Source organism: Protopterus annectens, chromosome 15.part0, assembly GCF_019279795.1.
Source record: "Protopterus annectens isolate FY-2018-M chromosome 15.part0, PAN1.0, whole genome shotgun sequence".
Taxonomy (NCBI): domain Eukaryota; kingdom Metazoa; phylum Chordata; order Ceratodontiformes; family Protopteridae; genus Protopterus; species Protopterus annectens.
Window position 1 is genome coordinate 731,987,352 of NC_056749.1, and position 19,397 is coordinate 732,006,748.

The 19,397-nt window shown below is 44.0% G+C and overlaps 1 protein-coding gene across 2 annotated transcripts in view; it reads left to right on the forward strand.

Moving 5' to 3' along the window:
- Positions 1-19,397, forward strand: part of FMR1 (FMRP translational regulator 1) — a 2,052,104-nt gene that overhangs the window by 936,165 nt on the left and 1,096,542 nt on the right. For both annotated transcript variants that reach the window (XM_044057587.1, XM_044057588.1), the window contains one exon: positions 2,068-2,216. In XM_044057587.1, coding sequence (XP_043913522.1) covers positions 2,068-2,216 — 149 coding nt within the window. The remainder of the gene's footprint in view (positions 1-2,067; positions 2,217-19,397) is intronic.

Genomic DNA, 19,397 nt, shown 5'->3' on the forward strand with positions numbered 1-19,397 from the left:
CTCTGAGATCCCACTACAGCGAGGAAAGGGCAAATTTTCCGATCTTCACTGTACTGCAATCTCACTATAAACACCTTGATGAATGGCAATTCAGTGTAAAATGCCATTCGATTACATTACTTTTCGATTTGGTGATATAGACCCAGTTCTCCAGGGGCTTCTGAATTTTGCCCCTCACTCCTCCTCCCTGGCTCCTGGGCTTTGCCAAATTTGCCTCATATAGCTGTATGCTTCTGCAATAGTGAACAAAGTACAGTTGTGTATATAAACTTACCATAACAACAGATGTTCGAATAGATCATTGTGGTAGTACAGTAGCCCTCCCTCCACCATCCCCACTTGCTTTGTTTATGATTTTTTCTTCCTTTCTGAATTTGCTTTGGCCATGGTGGTGTTCCTTTTCCCTGTCCCGCTTTTCTTCTAGCACAGATATATCCAAATTGACAGCCTCCCTCTTTTAAAAAGGGAAGATTTGAATTTTGGTGCCTGTACAACTGATTTTATACCAGCATGTCCTTGAGCTTCCTTGGATGTACGACGCACATGGAAGGCACCCGAAAGCTTTCGTATACTGGCCATACATCCTATCCTTTACAGAATATGTCCCATAGATCTGTACAAACATCTCCTGTTATTAAGTGTGCTTACATAAATATGCTTTTCTTGTTATTGGTTTTTCACAAACTGTTAAGTAGGAGGTGGATAATGTATACATTTATGATTTGTTTTGCTTTAGGTCATTATTGTAAGGCACACAGTGTAGGTATTGTTTCATTTAATTTTTTATGGTAGGACTTCTCTCTGATTTATATGCGTGAATATATGTAGTTTTGAGGTACTTTTGCTGGTATATTTGCCTGACAAACAATTTTCTAGGAAGATTCAGCATAAAGCTTGCAGGACTTTTGTGCATTTGATAACCTCTATATAGGTAAGGACTAGGCACTTAGTCTGTAGACTGTTACAAATCTCTGACTTTATTTGTACTTTATTACCAGGGTCAAGGAGGACAACACAAGATAGTCCGGGATAGAATTTGAGGCTGTCTCTCCAGTTATCTAGGTTTACCGTGAAGATGTCAAGGAAGTTATTGATATTGACTTCTAGTGGAAGTTTGTTAGAGTTGGAGAATACATTAGAGTACGAGTCTGTTACTCTCACACTGTTTATCTGTTAATCAAGGTTTAGGTCCTCTATCCAGGTATTTGAGGAGCCATTTGTTTTGCAGAGGAATAAAAGACCAAGGGGTTCGACCTTTTGCAGCTTGAAAGGCTATAGACAGATTACCATGAGGAAATCTGTAAAAGGACAAATATTGGAAGTGGGTTGCCCATCTGTGGGGATAACTGAGGAGCCAGAAGCCATTGAATTTTTTAGTTGGGAATCTCCAAGGTCTCTCAAGATCGGTGATGTGTTTTAGACAAAGACCAAAAGGGGTATTTATTTGCTATATTCAGTAATGGATCTGATAACAGAAGGTAAGATTTCTTGGCGCTAGATGTGATGCTTTTGAAATTGTATGAACCAGATATAAAGATTTTTAAACTATTGTGGAGTGCCTAGATCCTTTATGACAGTGTCTGATTGGAGGAGCTTGTAGGCTGTATGATAGAATGTGGAAATATTTTGTTTAACAAAATAAATTCTGCTACATGTTTTCACTTTGAATTTGGAAACTTTGTCCTTGCATTAGTTGTTAACATAGTCTAACCCATGTTGAAGCAAATGTAAGGGGCGGGGGTAACAACATCCATTTTGCCATCTGCAAACTGAGATAACCATATGCCAAAAGTGTTGGCTTGAAGGCCTGAGAAATAAATGCCAAATTAGGAGCAGGCCAAATACTGAGCCCTGTGGCACACAAGTAGCAACTTTTTTTTGCTTTCAGAGGTGACGCCTATACATTTGAAAATATCAAGGCAGTTACAGTAACATTTATTTTGGTATGCAAATGAAAACAATCCATACCTTGAATAATAATAATAGTAGTACATTTCTCTTACATAATATGCATATGTTTAATGTTTTATTTGTGAGTAGTAATTTGCAGCAAGTTTTCTTCAACAGTTTTATGTTATAGAATATGCAGCTTGTGATGCTACATATAATGAAATTGTCACAATTGAGCGTCTTCGTCCAGTGAATCCAAACAAGCCCGCAACAAAGAAAACTTTTCACAAAATCCGACTGGATGTGCCAGATGATTTACGGCAAATGTAAGTATTTGTTGAATACTTACAGAGTATGTTTTTAGTACTGAACTCTTCTTGTTGAGTAAAGCTGACCAAACAGATGTGAATATTGTTGAGCAATTGTACATCTTCAGCTTTCAGTAGTTCTTGTGGTATGAAACTTGGCAAATTGTGTTTGATTAATCAAACGACTTAAGTTCTAAAGAAAGGCTAGTAGTTTAATACAGTAATATATGTAGATTTTAGTTGTTGAGTAGTTGTCCTTTCTGATATCTTTAACGAGATGAATTTAAATTAAAATGTGTGGTATTGAAAATGTTTTGAGTCATTAAAATGAAACAAGATACCATTGATCACTCTGGTTTGCCAGGGTGACCACATAACTGTCTTGTTTCTCTGAGAAGATTGGGTAATGGAAGAAGCAAGTAAACAGTACTCAAAGTAAAAAAAATGAGCTTGAGAAATAGTACTGCATTTCATTTGGTATGTAATGAAAAACATTTTGGCTAATATGCAGGCTCTGTCGACAGATGTCTAAACAGTTTCATTAAATGTCTGTTACGTTACTCTATGCCAGTTTTTGGCAGCCATGTGACCTGTTGATACAGAGAAGATGGTCTTCAAGTTCTTTTCTTCATCTATATGTAACTCTTGCAGTTGATGGGAGGAAATCGTCCTCATATGGTAAAGGGTCATTTTAGAAATGTCATTTGAGAATGTTTGTTGTCCATCACCATTTACACCAAAACAGTACCGTTTTACATTACTCAGCTTCAGAATGAAAATTGCTACAAGCTTAAGGGCTTTGTCAGTAAGACTGGTTATGTAGCTTAGAGTTGACCTAGATGTCTAGAGTTCATGTGAAAATGTTGCAAGACATTTTTTCCCAAAATTGTGAAACCAGCATTACCTATCGATTCATTAACTTATAGTCATAAACATTGTTCCAGCCAGAAGAAACACCCTATGCCTAAAGGAATATTTCTTGCAACCATTCACTAGTAGTCCAAAACTCTGCCAACTTTTCCCACCCAGGAGATCATTTTGTAGAGCTAAGCAGATAAAACTGCAGCATCACCAGAGTTAGCAACATAAGAGTCCCACAAAAAAGTAACATCATAAATGAGTAGTGACTGTAATGTCTCCATTCTCACGTGATATTTTGCAGGAAACTCTTACACTTTCTGAACAGCTAACAGCAGATTGTGTAGCCTTGTTGATTCTGCAGATCACTTCACAAGACTGTACAGTATCTTTCATTAAAAAGTAATTCCTAGACTGTTTGTCAGCCTCTCATTAAACAAATACAATTAGAGTTTGTGTTGAGCTGCCACAAAAGAAAGGAATACCTTATGCAGTACAGTACTAGGCCAGGCGTGGTCACGTTGGCTTAGCAACGGGTGTAACGGGTATTCCAATATAATCGGTCAGAGTTCGTCTTAAAACATTTAAGAATTTCACACATCTGTTTTCAACTGGTAAGCTGATGATGTTCATCGTGTTTCACTGTTGCAGTCATCACTGTAGGGTTCTTCCTGCCGGCAGGCAGTCCTCGGTCGGCCAGAATCCCAAAGTCTGGGTCCGGCGTCGGCTGTTCAGTCATGCTCCGTGACGTCAGAGCGCCTGGAGTACAAAGCTGCCAGCCGACGCCATGTTCTTCAGTCTTTCTTGCCGTGCGGTGAAAGCAGTTCGCAAGTGCCGGTCGGCTGACTCCTGATATTTTTTCGTACTTCAGTCCGAAGACTTACTTCTTCTTCTCAAAGCTAAGTACCCCGTTGGGGAAACTTTTTTCTTGCTCCAGTCCGATGTCAGAAAAAGTTAATAATTGCATTTCTTGTGGGAAGCAAATACCTCATAAGGATTTCCATTCTTACTGTATTCCTTGTTTAGGCCCTGACCACGACGTAGCTAGTTGTCGGTTTTGTGCTAGATTTAACCAATGTACGATTAACCGGAGGTACGATTTCGCTTTTCACTACTTTGGTAGGCGATTTAATTATAAAATGTCGTTGGACACGCTTCCGACTACCGGAGTTCACAAACGACGCAAGGATAAGGACAGGCCTCCGAGGTCCAAATCAGACGACGTTTCACAACCAGAGCCAGCTTCAGGTTCAGCCATCATCAGTGAGGCGCTTTCGCAGCCCCTGTCGTCGGCCATTTCGGAACCGATAGCCGAAACGGACTCCCACGAGGAGCCAACTAGGCCTTTGAGCACTCCAGCTGCAGGACCTTCGGACAATGCTCCCTCGGGTGGGTCCGGAGCCGCTGCGCAGGTACTGGCTTCCGAGGGGGTTTTCAGGCCAACACAGTTTCTGATAAAGACAAAACCAATGACAAAGACAAAGACTTCTTCTAAATCTAAGACACCAGCCCAGGCCTCTTCTGATCCTGGACCCAAATCCCAGAAACAGTTACTTAAATTGACGGAGGACTTGCTAACCATGATTAGGGGTTCACATCCTCCTCTAGACAAAAGGCCAAGACAAGAGTTGGATTATAAATCTTCTGATCAGGCATCTCTTTCTTCAGTGTCATCTTCTGAGCAGGAATATTCTTTCCCTCCTTATGAGGATTCTGATGCTGAGGAATCTATTCCTTCAGCTTCTCCCCCTGAGGATTTTTCTTTTGGGGAAACTTTACATGACATGAGGGAACATTTTCACTGGGAGGGACAGGAGTACTCGGAATCTAAGAGAAGGCTCAGGGATTTCCTTCTTCTTCCCCAACATAGACCCTTGGCTATTCCTCCTATTTTGGATATTGTGGATGATGCCTTTTCTGAGGCAGATTTAACTCCAGACTCCTTTCCTCCAGCCCCTGCTAAGCCTGACAGATATTACAGGGTCCCTGACTCCCACCAGTTCCTTTACAAAAATCCTACTGCTGATCCAGAAACCATTTCTCAAGGTCCTAAGGGGGTTAAGGCTGCATCTGCTAAAAATCCTATTCCGACAGATAAGGATTCCAGAGCTTTAGAGAGATGGGGCAAAAAAGTGTATACTTCTGCTACTTTATCATTTAGGGCTTTAAATTGCCAATTTCATATGCTAAAATATCAGCAATTTTTACTGTCTGTTATGAAACAAAAGTTAGGTTCTATTTCTGCATGTGCAGATAATAAGGAATTACATGATTTGATGCATGCTACTGAACAAGTGGGGAAGCATGGTTTACACTGTGGTTTTGATGCCTTGGAGGCTTCTTGCAGGGCGGCTGCCTCTGGCACAGTCATTAGAAGACATGCTTGGTTAAAGGAACAAAATTTACCTGATCAAGTGAAAGCCAAGTTACTGGATGCTCCTGTTCAGCATAATGTTTTGTTTGGGCCTAAGGCTGGAGGATAAGGCAAAATCCATGCAAACGGTTAAGGATTTCTTACAAGTTCAGCCCCCTAGATTTAGCTGAAATTGGCTGACTAAAAATTGGTCTTTTCCCAGCTCGGACAGGTCTCAGAGGGGTAGATATAGGCGCACCAGAGGGAGGCCTCAAACACAGACCTCTTACAGATCTAGACAATGGAGTGCTTCCACCTCCAGGGGTGGAGAGGACAGAGCTCAATCTTACAGAAAACAGGCTCAATAACTCCCCCTGCATGGCTCCAGGAACTTCTCTCCTGGATGCCCCTCTAGGAGGAAAACTCTCCCTTTTTCAACAAAATTGGACTTACATAACCAAAGACAAGTGGGTTCTGGATGTAGTTTCAAGAGGTTACAGATTCCACTTTCATACTTTGCCAAGACCACACAGATGGCCAGACCTACCAAAACACCAATGGTCCGAGGCATTAAACCAGGTGGGATCCCTCATGGCTATGAGGGCCATAGAACTGGTTCCACAATCAGAGACGGGGCAAGGCTTTTACTCAAGGCTCTTTCTAGTTCCCAGAAAGCAAAACTCATGGAGACCCATCCTGGATCTGTCAGTCTTAAATACTTTCCTGGAGATACCAAAGTTCATAATGCTTACTCTGCAGCAGCTCCTGCCAATGTTGAGCAAAAATGCATGGATGGTGACATTGGATTTAAAGGAAGCTTACCTGCACATCCCTATCAGACAGGAGTGCTGAAAATACCCCCGGTTCAAGGCCGGCTCGAAACATTACCAATTCTCTGCGTTGCCCTTTGGCTTGTCTACTGCACCCAGGGTCTTCACCAAGTGCCTGGCACCAGTAGTAGCTTATTGCAGACTCAATGGTATTCAAATTTACCCTTATCTGGACGACTGCCTTATTCAAGCAGACAGCAAGGATGTTTTACTCCAGCACCTGCAATTTGTTCAAAATCTTCTCAAGTTTCACTGTGAACATAAAAAAGTTAAATTTGACCCCCACACAACAGATAACCTTTCTGGGTGCTCTTTTAAACACAACAACCCAGATGGCATTCCTGACATCCGAAAAACAACTACAGCTGGCTTCCACTTTCAAAACCTTGGTTTCTACAACTCAGTTTACTGCAAGGAAATTCCTGTAGGCTTTGGGTTACATGGCCTCCTGCATCCTTCTCATACCAAATGCAAGACTACACATGAGAAAAATACAATGGTACCTAAACAGTGTATGGTCACAGCATTGCCACAGTCTAGACACACAGATTGCTGTCTTGCCTTGCCTACAAAAGGAATTCCATTGGTGGACCATGGCATGTCTTCACAACAAAGGCAAAGCCTTCAGTCTACCTCCAGCCAGCCAAGTCTTAACCACGGACGCCTTGGATTACGCATGGGGAGCCCACTTGCAGGGAAAGGGTCTGCAAGGTTTTTGGACAGAGAATCAGAAGCACCTACATATCAACTTAAAAGAGATGTTAGCTGTACAGAATGCCCTCTTGGCATTCAGGGATCTTCTACAACCAGGACAACTACTGATACGAACAGACAACACCACAGTTATGTGGTACATAAACAAGCAGGGGTGCTCACATTCCTACCCCCTTTGCAGACTGGCCATGACTCTATGGAACACAGCACTAGCTTGCAAAGTGGATCTACAAGCTCAGTTCCTGCCAGGGAAACAAAATACTTTGGCAGACAGCCTGAGCAGGAACCTGTCAGACCCACAGGAGTGGATGCTAGACACCCACATATTCAAGACGATTACAGAAGCCTGGGGCTGCCCGGACATAGATCTATTTGCATCCCCCCTCAACCACCAGTTACAGATTTTTTGCACAAGGACTTCTCACAAGCTAGCATGGAAAGTGGATGCTCTATCATTCAGTTGGAAAAACCTCAAGGGGTATGCCTTTCCACCACTGCCTCTTCTACCACGGGTGTTATTAAAGATCAAGCAGGACAAGCCAAAAATGATGATTCTACTGGCCCCAAATTGGCCTTGTCAATTCTGGTACTCAACACTGAAAAATCTATCCCAGGAGCCTCCTTGGATTTTACCTCAGATTCCAAATCTTTTGTCCCAACACCAGGGCCAGGTTCTGCACTCTCATATCAAAACTCTCAGCCTGGCAGCCTGGCGAATTCAGGGTCTATGAATAATCCTTCCCTTCCTAAAAAGGTCATGGATGTTATCTTAGAAGCCAGACGGCCTAGCACTAGAAAATCTTATGCAGGCAAATGGAAGAGATTTTGCACCTGGATGCATGCTCAGGATTTGGAACCTCTCATTCCTAATATCCCTCTGATATTGCTTTACCTAACAGACATACTGCATAAGGGTTTATCCTTTTCCTCCATAAAAATTCATGCCTCAGCTATCTCTGCACATTACAATACAGACCCTCCAATCTTTTCACATCCACTTCTGAAACAATATATCCGAGGAGTAAAGAATTTAAGGCCCCCTAGGACACCACCCATACCTGCCTGGGACCTCAACTATGTTCTGGAAAAACTCACTCTGCCTCCTTTTGAGCCTGCTGCCACAACTGATATTAAGTATTTATCATGGAAGACAGCTGTCCTTCTGGCTTTGACTTCAGCCAGGAGAGTCTCGGAGTTGCAAGCACTCATGGCTGTGGAACCTTACATTATTTTTCACCAAGATAGGGTGTCTTTAAGGACTAATCCTACTTTCATGCCTAAAGTGGTTTCCAAAGTGGCTTTAAATCAAACTATTCACCTGCCAACTTTTTTCAATAATCCTCAAAATAAGGGGGAAAGGATCTTGCATTCCTTGGATGTACACAGACAACTTCATTTCTACCTGGACAGAACTAAGGATATCAGGAAAACAGAGCAACTGTTTGTTTCTTATGCAACAAACTCCCAAGGCAAAGCCATTTCAAAACAGACCATTTCTAAATGGATTGCGCATGGAATTAGATTTTGTTACTCTCATCATGGAAAGCAAATCCCAGGAAAAATTAGGACTCACTCTACCAGGGCTTCTGCTACTTCAGCTGCCTTTCTCAGGGGAATACCTACCAAAGAGATTTTGGAAGCTGCAACTTGGAGTTCAGTGCATACTTTCTCTAAGCACTATAATCTCCCTCTTTACTCTAAGTCTATGGCAGGCTTTGCTTCTGCAGTCTTGCAGGGCCTCCTAGCCGCTCCTTCTTCTCTATAACCACCACCCGTTATCTCAGCTTTGGGATTCAATCCTACAGTGATGACTGCAACAGTGAAACATGATGAACATAGTACAGTTGTGTACACTTACCATAAATGTAGATGTTCGAGTGTCTTCACTGTTGCAGTCTGGGTTACCCTCCCTCCTGTCCCCTCTTATACTTACACTAGTGTGCTTACCTACTTGACCTTTCTTCTGAGGTGTATTTGCTACAGGCTATGGGGTTTGAGGTATGTTATTTTTTGGTTTTTACTATTGGCCTTCATTTTTAGGCACCTGACATCTGGGGCAAGAAAAACTGGGGAATGTGGCGTCGGCTGGCAGCTTTGTACTCCAGGCGCTCTGACGTCATGGAGCATGACTGAACAGCCGACGCCGGACCCAGACTTTGGGATTCTAGCCAACCGAGGACTGCCTGCCGGCAGGAAGAACCCTACAGTGATGACTGCAACAGTGAAGACACTCGAACATCTACATTTATGGTAAGTGTACACAACTGTACTTTCTTCGTATTCACTGTTGCAGTCATCACATTTGGGTTATCTGCTTGCAGTAGCCCTCAGTCGGCCTGATTATCAAAGTCTTGGGTCTTGCGTCATTTGCTGTTTCATCTTCCATGACGTCAGGTAATCAGGGGTATAAAGCATGCAGCCGACGCCATTACATCAGTCTTTCTTGCCGTGCGGTGCCCGAAGCCGAAGCAGTTTGCAAGTGCCGGTCGGCCGACTCCTGAAATTTTCGTTTTCGAGTTTCAGAACCAAAATCTTCAACTAAAGCTAAGTACCCCGTTGGGGAAACTTTTTCTTGCTGTAAACCGATGTCAGTAAAAGTCAGTAATTGTATTTCTTGTGGAAAGCAAATATCTCATAAAGATTTTCATTCGTACTGTGTTCCTTGCCTAGGCCCTGACCACGACATACCTCACTGTCAGTTTTGTGCCTTATTTAAACAGCTAACTGTTCATTGTCGGTATACTTACGCTTCTAAATATTTTGGTACTCTGTTCAATTACCCAGATATGTCTTCGGTAAGCCACCCGACTACCGACATTCCGAAAAAACGTAAAGATAAAGGCAGCGACAGGTCGCCTAGGTCCAGTGAGGCGCTTTCACAGCCCCTGATACCTGCTGCTTCAGATTCGCAGGCCTCTACTGAGACCCATTCGGAGTCCGGTATGCTGCGCAATGCTTCAACTGTGGAACCTACTGATGTCTCTACCTTGGATGGGTCCGGAGCCGCTGTGCAGGCACTGGCTTCTGAAGGTGTATTCAGGCCTACTGACTTGCATATTAAAGCGACGCCATCTTCTTCTTCAAGGCCTAAAACTCGATCCATGCCTGGAAAACTGACGCCCAGACCGCATGGTCAGGTCTCTATGCCTAAAAAACAAATGATAAGAAAGGCTGAAGACCTTATTACTTTAATCAGGGGAAGCCAACCATCCCCCTCTAAGAGACCTAGGACTGAGTTTCCTTCTGATTCTTCTGATCAGGTTTCTGAATTTTCTGTTTCCTCTGATGATTAGGATTTACCCTTGTCTACCTATGAGGATTCTGATGCAGAGGACTCTATTCCCTCTGCTTCCCCCAGAGGATTTCTCTTTTGGTGAAACCTTGCATACTGTTAGGGAGCATTTTCGCTGGGAAAGCCAGGATTACTCTGATTCTAAAAAGAGGCTTAGGGATTTCTTACTCCTGCCCCAACACAGACCTTTAGCTATCCCCCCCTGTACCGGACACTGTTGATGATGCCTTTTCGGAATCTAGCTTGGCCCCTGACTCCTTACCTCCTGTTCCAAGAAAACCAGATAGATGTTACAGGGTTCCTGACTCTCACAAGTTCCTCTTTGAAAATCCTACTGTAGATCCTGAGACCATTTCACAGGGACCCAAGGGCATTAAGGCTACTACTGCCAAAAATCCTACTCCCTCTGATAGCGATTCCAGGGCGTTGGCTAGATGGGGCAAGAAGGTGCACACTTCTGCAACCTTGGCCATTAGGGCCTTAAACTGCCAGTTTCATATGTTAAAGTATCAGCAGCATATTATTGGATTGCTTAACAGAAAATTATGTTGATTCCTGACTACTGAAAGTAAGGATTTACAGGATTTAATGCATTCTGCTGAACAAGTTGGAAAACATACTTTGCATGTGGTTTTGATTCACTAGAGGCATCTTGCAGGGCTGCTGTCACTGGGTCTGTACTTAGAAGGCATGCTTGGCTTAAGGCGCAATCCTTGCCAGATCATGTTAAAGCTAAATTGCTGGATGCTCCCTTTAAACCAGGACCGATTGTTTGGCAACAAAGCCGAAGAAGTACTTAAAAAGATGGAAGAAAAAGCTTATTCTATGCAGACTGTTAAAGATTTCCTGCAAGTACAGCCTCCAGGATTTAGTAGGCATTGGGTCCTCTAAGAATTGGTCCTTTCCTGCCTCTTCCAGGCCTTCTCAGTCCAAACCCAGAACCAGCAGAACACCCAGGTTTCAGTCCCAAGGTACGCACAGGGCTAAGCCGTGGGGGGCTCTCACTTCCAAAGCAGGAAGTAGTAAAACTCCCCCCTATGGTAAACTGTCTCAATGACTTTAAAACTTACAAGCCCTTCTCAACTGACTGCTCCTTTAGGGGGAAAGATTGCAGGCAAAAAACTGGGAACTCATTACTCAGGACAAATGGGTTTTAAATATAGTTTCCCAAGGATACAGATTCCACTTCCACACTTTACCAACCCCAAACGGTTGGCCAGATCTACCCCCAAATCAATGGGCAGAGGCTCAAATGCAGGTTCTCTCTCTCTCTTAAGTATAAGGGCTATTCAGACTGTCCCAGAAGAGGAAAGGAGGACAAGGTTTCTACTCAAGACTTTTCCTGGTGCCCAGAAAAGACAGCTCCTGGCATCCTATCCTGGACCTCTCTATTCTAAACACTTTTTTGCTGATCCCAAAATTCAAGATGCTAACTCTTCACCAGTTGCTTCCTATGCTAGGCAAGGATGCCTGGTTGGTAACACTGGATTTAAAGGAAGCCTACCTGCACATCCCAGTCAGGGAATCTTGCAAGGAAAGATACCTACGCTTCAAAGCAGACTTCATGCACTATCAGTTCTCTGCACTGCCCTTTGGCTTATCTACTGCGCAAAGGGTATTCACAAAGTGCCTAGTTCCAGTCATTGCATTTTGCAGGCAAAGAAATATTCAAATATACCCATACCTGGACGATTGTCGGGCAGAAAGCCAGGACATACTATTGAATCATCTGGCGTTTGTACAAAAAGTGCTAACTTCTCTGGGGTACACCATAAACGAAAATACATCACATCTTGTACCCTGCTAACAAATTGTATTTCTGGGAGTAAGCTTGAACACAACTTCCCAGATGACTTTCCTCACGCCAGGGAAACAAGTTAATTTGACAGCTTACTTCAAACTAATGGCCACAAAGACCCTGCTATCTGCAAGACAAATACTGCAAGCCTTGTTGTTCATGGCCTCCTGCAGTCTCCTTATTCCATATGCAAGACTGCATATGAGGAAACTACAATGGTATCTATAAAGCCTATGGTGTCAACATTTTCAGAATCTAGAAGCAATGATTCCTATCATACCTTGCCTACAGTTAGAGTTCCTTTGGTGGGCAGAGGCCTGCCACCAAAACAAGGGACTGCCGTTCACTCTACACCCTGCCACCCAAACCCTAACAACAGACGCATCAGACTATACATGGGGGGCTCACTTGGCAGGGAACTACATTCAGGGCAAATGGAACCAAGTCAAATGCGCCTGCATATCAATCAAAAAGAAATGTTAGCTGTATAGAATCTCTGACCACCTTCAAGGACCACATTGTTCCAGGACAATTAATGGTAAAGATGGACAACACCACTGTTATGTGGTACATAAACAAGCAGGGGGGACTCCACTCATACCCTCTCTGCAGACTAGCCATGGCTCTGTGGAACACTGCCTTGAGCTACCAAGTGCACCTACAGGCTCAATTCCTGCCAGGAACGCTAAATACACTGGCAGACGAACTAAGCAGAAATCTCATGGACCCACACGAGTGGAGACTGGAACTAAAGACATTAAACATGTTGATAAACAAATGGGGGAGCCGAGAGATAGACCTGTTTGCCTCCCCCAAGAACTACCAGTTGGACAAATTCTGCACAAGGACTCCCCACAAACAAGCTTGGAAAGTGGATGCCCTGTCCTTCACCTGGAAAAATCTATCAGTTTATGCTTTTTCTCCCCTGCCTCTCTTCTCCAAGGTACTTCTAAAGATCAAACAGGGCAAACCAAGGACGATACTGATTGCACCAGATTGGCCATGCCAACACTGGTACCCCCTCTTGCGCAGTGTGCCACTGCTGGCACCATGGCACCTGCCTCAGACCCCTACCCTGCTGTCGCAGCAGGAGGGCCAGATTCTGCACCCTCAGCTTCAAACCCTGAACCTGTCAGCCTGGCTAATTACCTGATCTCTCCATTACCATCCCTCAGTAAACAAGTGTTGAGAGTCATTCTGGAGACAAGGAGGCCTAGTACTGGAAAATCTTATGCTGACAAATGGAAAAGATTCTGTTCCTGGAACCAAACTCAGGGGATGGGCACAGCAGCGCCCAATTTACCTCAGATTCTTCAATACTTAACTGAGATGCTTCACAAGGTCCTTTCTTTTTCCTCCATCAAAATTCATGCCTCAGCAATTTCAGCTCATTACAACACAGAACCACCCCTCTTCTCTCATCCACTGCTCAAGCAGTTCCTCAGAGGGGTCAAAAACTTAAGACCACCCAGGAGAGCTCAACGCCAGCCTGGGACCTTAACTTTGTATTGGAAAAACTCACTCTACCTCCTTTTGAGCCAGCTGCAAATGCAAAGTTGAAATTCCTTTCTTGGAAAACAGCTTTCCTTTTAGCCATCACTTCAGCAAGAAGGGTGTCTGAATTACAGGCCCTTATGGCAGTGGAGCCTTTCATCATCTTTCCTGCGGACAGGGTGTCCCTCAGGACCAATCCCTCCTTCATGCCTAAGGTGGTATCCAGTGTAGCTCTTAATCAGTCCATTCATTAGCCAACCTTCTTTTCTAATCCACAGAACAAAGGGGAACAGATACTACACTCCTTAGATGTGCACAGACAACTTAGATTTTACTTGGACAGGACTAAACCTTTCAAGAAATTTGAACAGCTGCTGGTGGCATTTGCTCCAGGGACAGGGGGGAAGGCCCTTTCAAACTAAACAATTTCTAAATGGATAAGCCATTGCATTACTTTCTGCTGTAAGCACCATGGAAAACCTGTTCCCCAGGGGATAAGACCACATTCAACCAGGGCTGCATCTACCTCTACAGCCTTTCTCAGAGGTGTCTCTACCGGGGACATCCTAGAAGCTGTTACCTGGAGTTCTGTACATACTTTCACCAAGCATTACCATTTGCCAATTTTCTCTAAATCCAGATCTGGCTTTGCCACTGCAGTCTTGCAGGGCCTTATAGCTGGTCCTAATGCTGTCTAATTTCCTCCTCCCACCCTTAGCTTTGAGAATCTACCCAAATGTGATGACTGCAAAAGTGAAACATGAAGAACATAGTACAGTTGTGTACACTTACCATAAATGTAGATGTTCGAGTGTATTCACTGTTGCAGTCCTGGATGTTCATCGTGTTTCACTGTTGCAGTCATTACACTTGGGTTATCCTGCTGGCAGGCTACCCGCAGTCGGCCTGAATTCCAAAGTCTTGGTCCGGTGTCGGTTGCTGTCACCTCTTCCCTGACGTCAGTGTGCCAGGGGGATAAAAGATGCAGCCGACGCCATTTTCTTCAGTCTTTCTTGCCGTGCGGTGCCCGAAACAAAAGCAGTTCGCAAGTGCTGGTCGGCCAACTTCTGAGATTTTCAAAATTGAATTTCAGATCCAAAGTCTTCTATAAAGCTAAGTACCCTGTTGGGGAAACTTTTTTCTTGCTCCAGACCGATGTCAGAAAAGGTTAACAATTGTATTTCTTGTGGGAAGCAAATACCTCATAAGGATTTTCACTCTTACTGTATTCCTTGCCTAGGCCCTGACCACGACGTTGCTAGTTTTCGGTTTTGTGCTAGATTTAACCAGCGCACTATTAAGTGTCAGTACGATTTTGCTTTTCATTACTTTGGATGAAGGTTTAACTACATAATGCAGTCGGAACAGCCGACAACCGGAGTTCATAAAAAGTGCAAGGAGAAAGAAAAAGACAGGCATCCGAGGTCCAAAACCGACAATGAAGCCTCTTCTAGGCCAGTCGCCGGTTCTCAGTGAGGCGCTTTCGCAGCCCCTGACACCCGCTACCTCAGAGCCACAGGCCGCCTCCGACTCCCATGGTGAGACAGCTAGGCCTCTGGATACTCAAGGTATTGGGCCTTCGGAAACTAATCCCTCAGATGGGTCCGGAGCCGCTGAGCAGGTATCGACTTCTGAGGGTGTTTTCAGACCTACACAGCTTTATATCAAGCCAACTTCAGCATCATAGACAAAGACTAAAACAGTTTTAAAGACAAGGAAACAAGTGCAGTACTCTCCAGGACAGACTTCCATGCCTAAGAAACAGATGCTCAAAATGGCCGAAGACCTATTTACTTTGATCAGGGGTTCCCATCCCCCTCCTAATAAGAGGCCTAGGCAAGACACTGAATATAATTCCTCTGATCAGGTTTCCATTTCCTCTGACTCCTCTTCAGAACAGGGATACTCTATTCCTCCCTATGAGGATTCTGATGCTGAAGAATCTATTCCTTCAGCTTCTCCTCCTGAGGATTACTCATTTGGGGAAACCTTGCATACCATGAGGGAGCATTTCCACCGGGAGAGCCAAGATTATTCAGATTGTAAGAAAAGGCTCAGAGACTTTCTTTTACTACCTCAGCACAGACCTCTTGCTATTCCTCCTGTTCTAGACATTGTACATGATGTATTTTCAGAGTCCGGCCTGTCTCCCGACTCTTTGCCTCCTGCACCTGTTAAGCCAGACAGATACTACAGGGTTCCAGATTCTCATAAATTTGTATATAAAAACCCTGTTGCTGACCCAGAAACTATTTCACAGTGTTCCAAAGGGGTCAAGGCTGCTACTGCAAAAAACCCTGTCCCCTCAGATAGAGATTCTAGGGCACTGGACAGATGGGGGGAAAAAGTTTACACTTCTGCTACCTTGGCTGTAAGGGCTTTACATTGTCAGTTTAATATGCTTAAATATCAGCAATATTTAATGTCTCTGTTAAAACAGAAAATGTTGACAAATTCTGAATGTGCTGAGAACAAGGAATTGCAGGATTTATTGCATGCAGCTGAACATGTGGGAAAACATACTTTGCAATGTGGTTATGATTCACTGGAGGCCTCTTGCAGGGCCGCTGTAACAGGCTCTGTCATTAGAAGGCATGCTTGGTTAAAGGAACAGAATCTGCCTGATCATGTTAAAGCAAAATTAATGGATGCTCCATTACAGCATGATACTTTGTTTGGTGTTGAGGCAGAAGAGGTGTTGAAGAAATTGGAGGATAAAGCTGAATCTATGCAGACAGTGAAGGATTTTTTTACAGGTGCAGCCACCCAGATTTAGCAGGAACTGGCCATCTAAGAATTAGTCCTTTCCCGTGTCAGACAGGCCACAAAGAGGCAAATACAGATGCCCTAGAGGCAGACAACAGCCCCAGGGCTCATACAGGCCCAAACAGTGGGGTGCTTCTACCTCCAAAAGTGGAGAAGACAAATCACAGCCATATAGGAAACAGTCCCAATGACTTCCCTTTGCCAATGCCAAGCATTTATATTTTGGCAGCACCCTTAGGGGGAAAGCTAGCACTTTTTTCACAAAATTGGCACATGATTACCCAGGACAAATGGGTCTTAAATATAGTCTCTCAGGGCTACAGGTTCCACTTTCACACCCTTCCAAAGGCAAAAGGTATGCCAGACCTGCCACACAATCAATGGGCAGAGGCACAAAACCAAGTTTCATCTCTTATGGACATGAGGGCTATTCAGCCAATGCCACAACAAGAGCAGGGACAAGGATTTTACTCAAGACTTTTCTTAGTACCAAGAAAGGAGAAAGCATGGATACCGATTCTGGACCTGTCTATTCTAAATACTTTTCTGGACGTTCCGAAATTCAAAATGTTGACTCTGCAGCAGCTTCTGCTCATGCTGGGCAAAAAGGCTTGGCTTGTAACTTTGGACCTCAAAGAGGCATACCTGCATGTTCCAATCAGACAATCTTCATAGTTTCATAGGTTGATACTAGGCTATCTGCCCTAGGGCATTTATAAGCCTAGCCAGAGTGTGTTTGGCTTTCGCCACCCTTTTAGATTAGTTGACTGTGCCTCTGTATAGTAGGTCACAGAAGATAGCCCTTTTGAGGTTAGTTTACTGGGCCTCTATCTAGTAGGGACACAGAAGAGATCCCAGGGGTAAATCTACGATCTCCCTTCCACTCGTCAAGATTTCTCTTGAAGAGGGTCATTGAGGGACTCTGCCTAACATGGATTGGGATTTTGTTCCAGAGTGAGGGGAGCCTCTGGGATATGAATCTGTCCCTCCAGCATGTCCTGTTGCAGAAGATACCACAGATTCATAGCTGGCTGAATGCACTACCAATTCTCTGCACTGCCCTTTGGCTTATCTACTGCACCCAGGGTCTTCACAAATTGCCTGGCATCAGTAATTGCATCTTGCAGACAAAGAGGAATTTGAATATATCCCTACTTGGACGACTGCCTTATTCAAGCAGAGGCCAAAGACATTCTACGAAAGCATCTGGCGTTTGTAAAAAGATTACTAATTTGCCTACGGTACACAGTAAACGAAAAGAAATCAAAACTAGTACCCTCTCAAGAGGTAATATTCCTGGGTGCAAGCTTAAGTACAGCTGCCCAGATGGCTTATCTCACGTCAGACAAACAAAGGCAACTGACTTCTTACTTTGAAAGCATGGCAACAAAGACCCAGTTATCTGCAAGAAGAATTCTGCAGGCTCTGGGCTACATGGCCTCCTGCATTCTGCTAATTCCATATGCAAGACTGCATATGAGGAAACTACAATGGTACCTAAAAAGTGTTTGGACTCAACATTGCCACGGCCTGGAATCATTAATTTCACTCATTCCCTGCCTGCAACAGGAGTTTCGATGGTGGGCACAGGCCTGTCACCACAACAAGGGACATCCATTCACTTTACCCACAGCCAGGCAAACACTAACAACAGATGCATCAGATTATGCCTGGGGGGCCCACATGGCAGGAAAATGTATTCAGGGCACATGGCCCCCAAGCCAAAGGCATCTACACATCAATCAAAAAGAGATGCTAGCTGTACAAAATGCCCTGACAGCCTTCAAGGACCTACTTCATCTAGGACAGCTGCTGATAAAGACGGACAACACCATAGTCATGTGGTACATAAACAAGCAGGGGGGCACACATTCCTACCCCCTCTGCAGACAAGCCATGATTTTGTGGAACACAGCATTGACTTACCAAGTACACCTCCAAGCACAATTCCTGCCAGGAAAAACAAATGCTCTAGCAGGCGAACTAAGCAGAAACCTCATGGATCCTCAAGAGTGGAAACTAGATCCACAAATCTTCAGCATGATAACAAGGAAATGGGGACGCCCAGACACAGATCTTTTTGCCTCCCCTCACAACTGCCAACTTCAGAGATTCTGCACAAGGATTTATCACAAACAAGCATGGAAAGTGGGTGCTCTGTCATTCATCTGGAACAACCTTACATGCACAAGGATTTATCACAAACAAGCATGGAAAGTGGGTGCTCTGTCATTCATCTGGAACAACCTTACAGTATATGCCTTTCTTTCACTGCCTCTCCTCCCCAAGGTACTCCTAAAGGTTAGACAGGAGAAGCCAGAAATGATACTGATTGCCCCGGATTGGCCACGCCAACACTGGTACCCAATCCTAAGGAGCTTGTCCCAAGGCCCAGCCTGAACATTGCCTCAAATTCCTCATTTACTGACCCAACAAAACAATCAGATCCTCCACAGCCAACTCGGAACTCTAAATCTAGCTGCATGGTGGATACTGCAACCATTCAGAATACACCTCTCTCTAAAGCGGTTATGGATGTTATTTTGGAGACCAGGAGGCCCAGCACCAGAAAATATTATGCAGAAAAATGGAAGAGATTCTGTGCTTGGAACCAGGCACAAGGAATTGACATGCTTGTTCCAAATATTCCTCAGATTTCACAATAACTAACTGAGATGCTGGACAAAGGCCTATCCTTCTCATCAATTAAGATCCATGCCTCTGCCATTTCAGCTCATTACAATACAGACCCACCTATTTTTTCATATCCATTGCTTAGGCAGTTCCTCAGGGGGGCCAAAAACATAAGATCTTCAAGGAGAGCATCAGTACCTGCATGGGACCTCAATTTTGTCTTGGAAAAACTCACACTGCCTCCTTTTGAGCCAGCCAATAGAGCTGAGATAAAATTCTTATCATGGAAAACAGCTCTGCTCCTAGGAATAACTTCAGCAAGAAGAGTCTCAGAGTTACAGGCATTAATGGCTGTGGAACCTTTTATTATCTTCCTTCTGGACAGGGTTTCTTTAATGACAAACCCAACATTTATGCCTAAGGTAGTGTCCAGTGTGGCTCTTAACCAAATCATTCATTT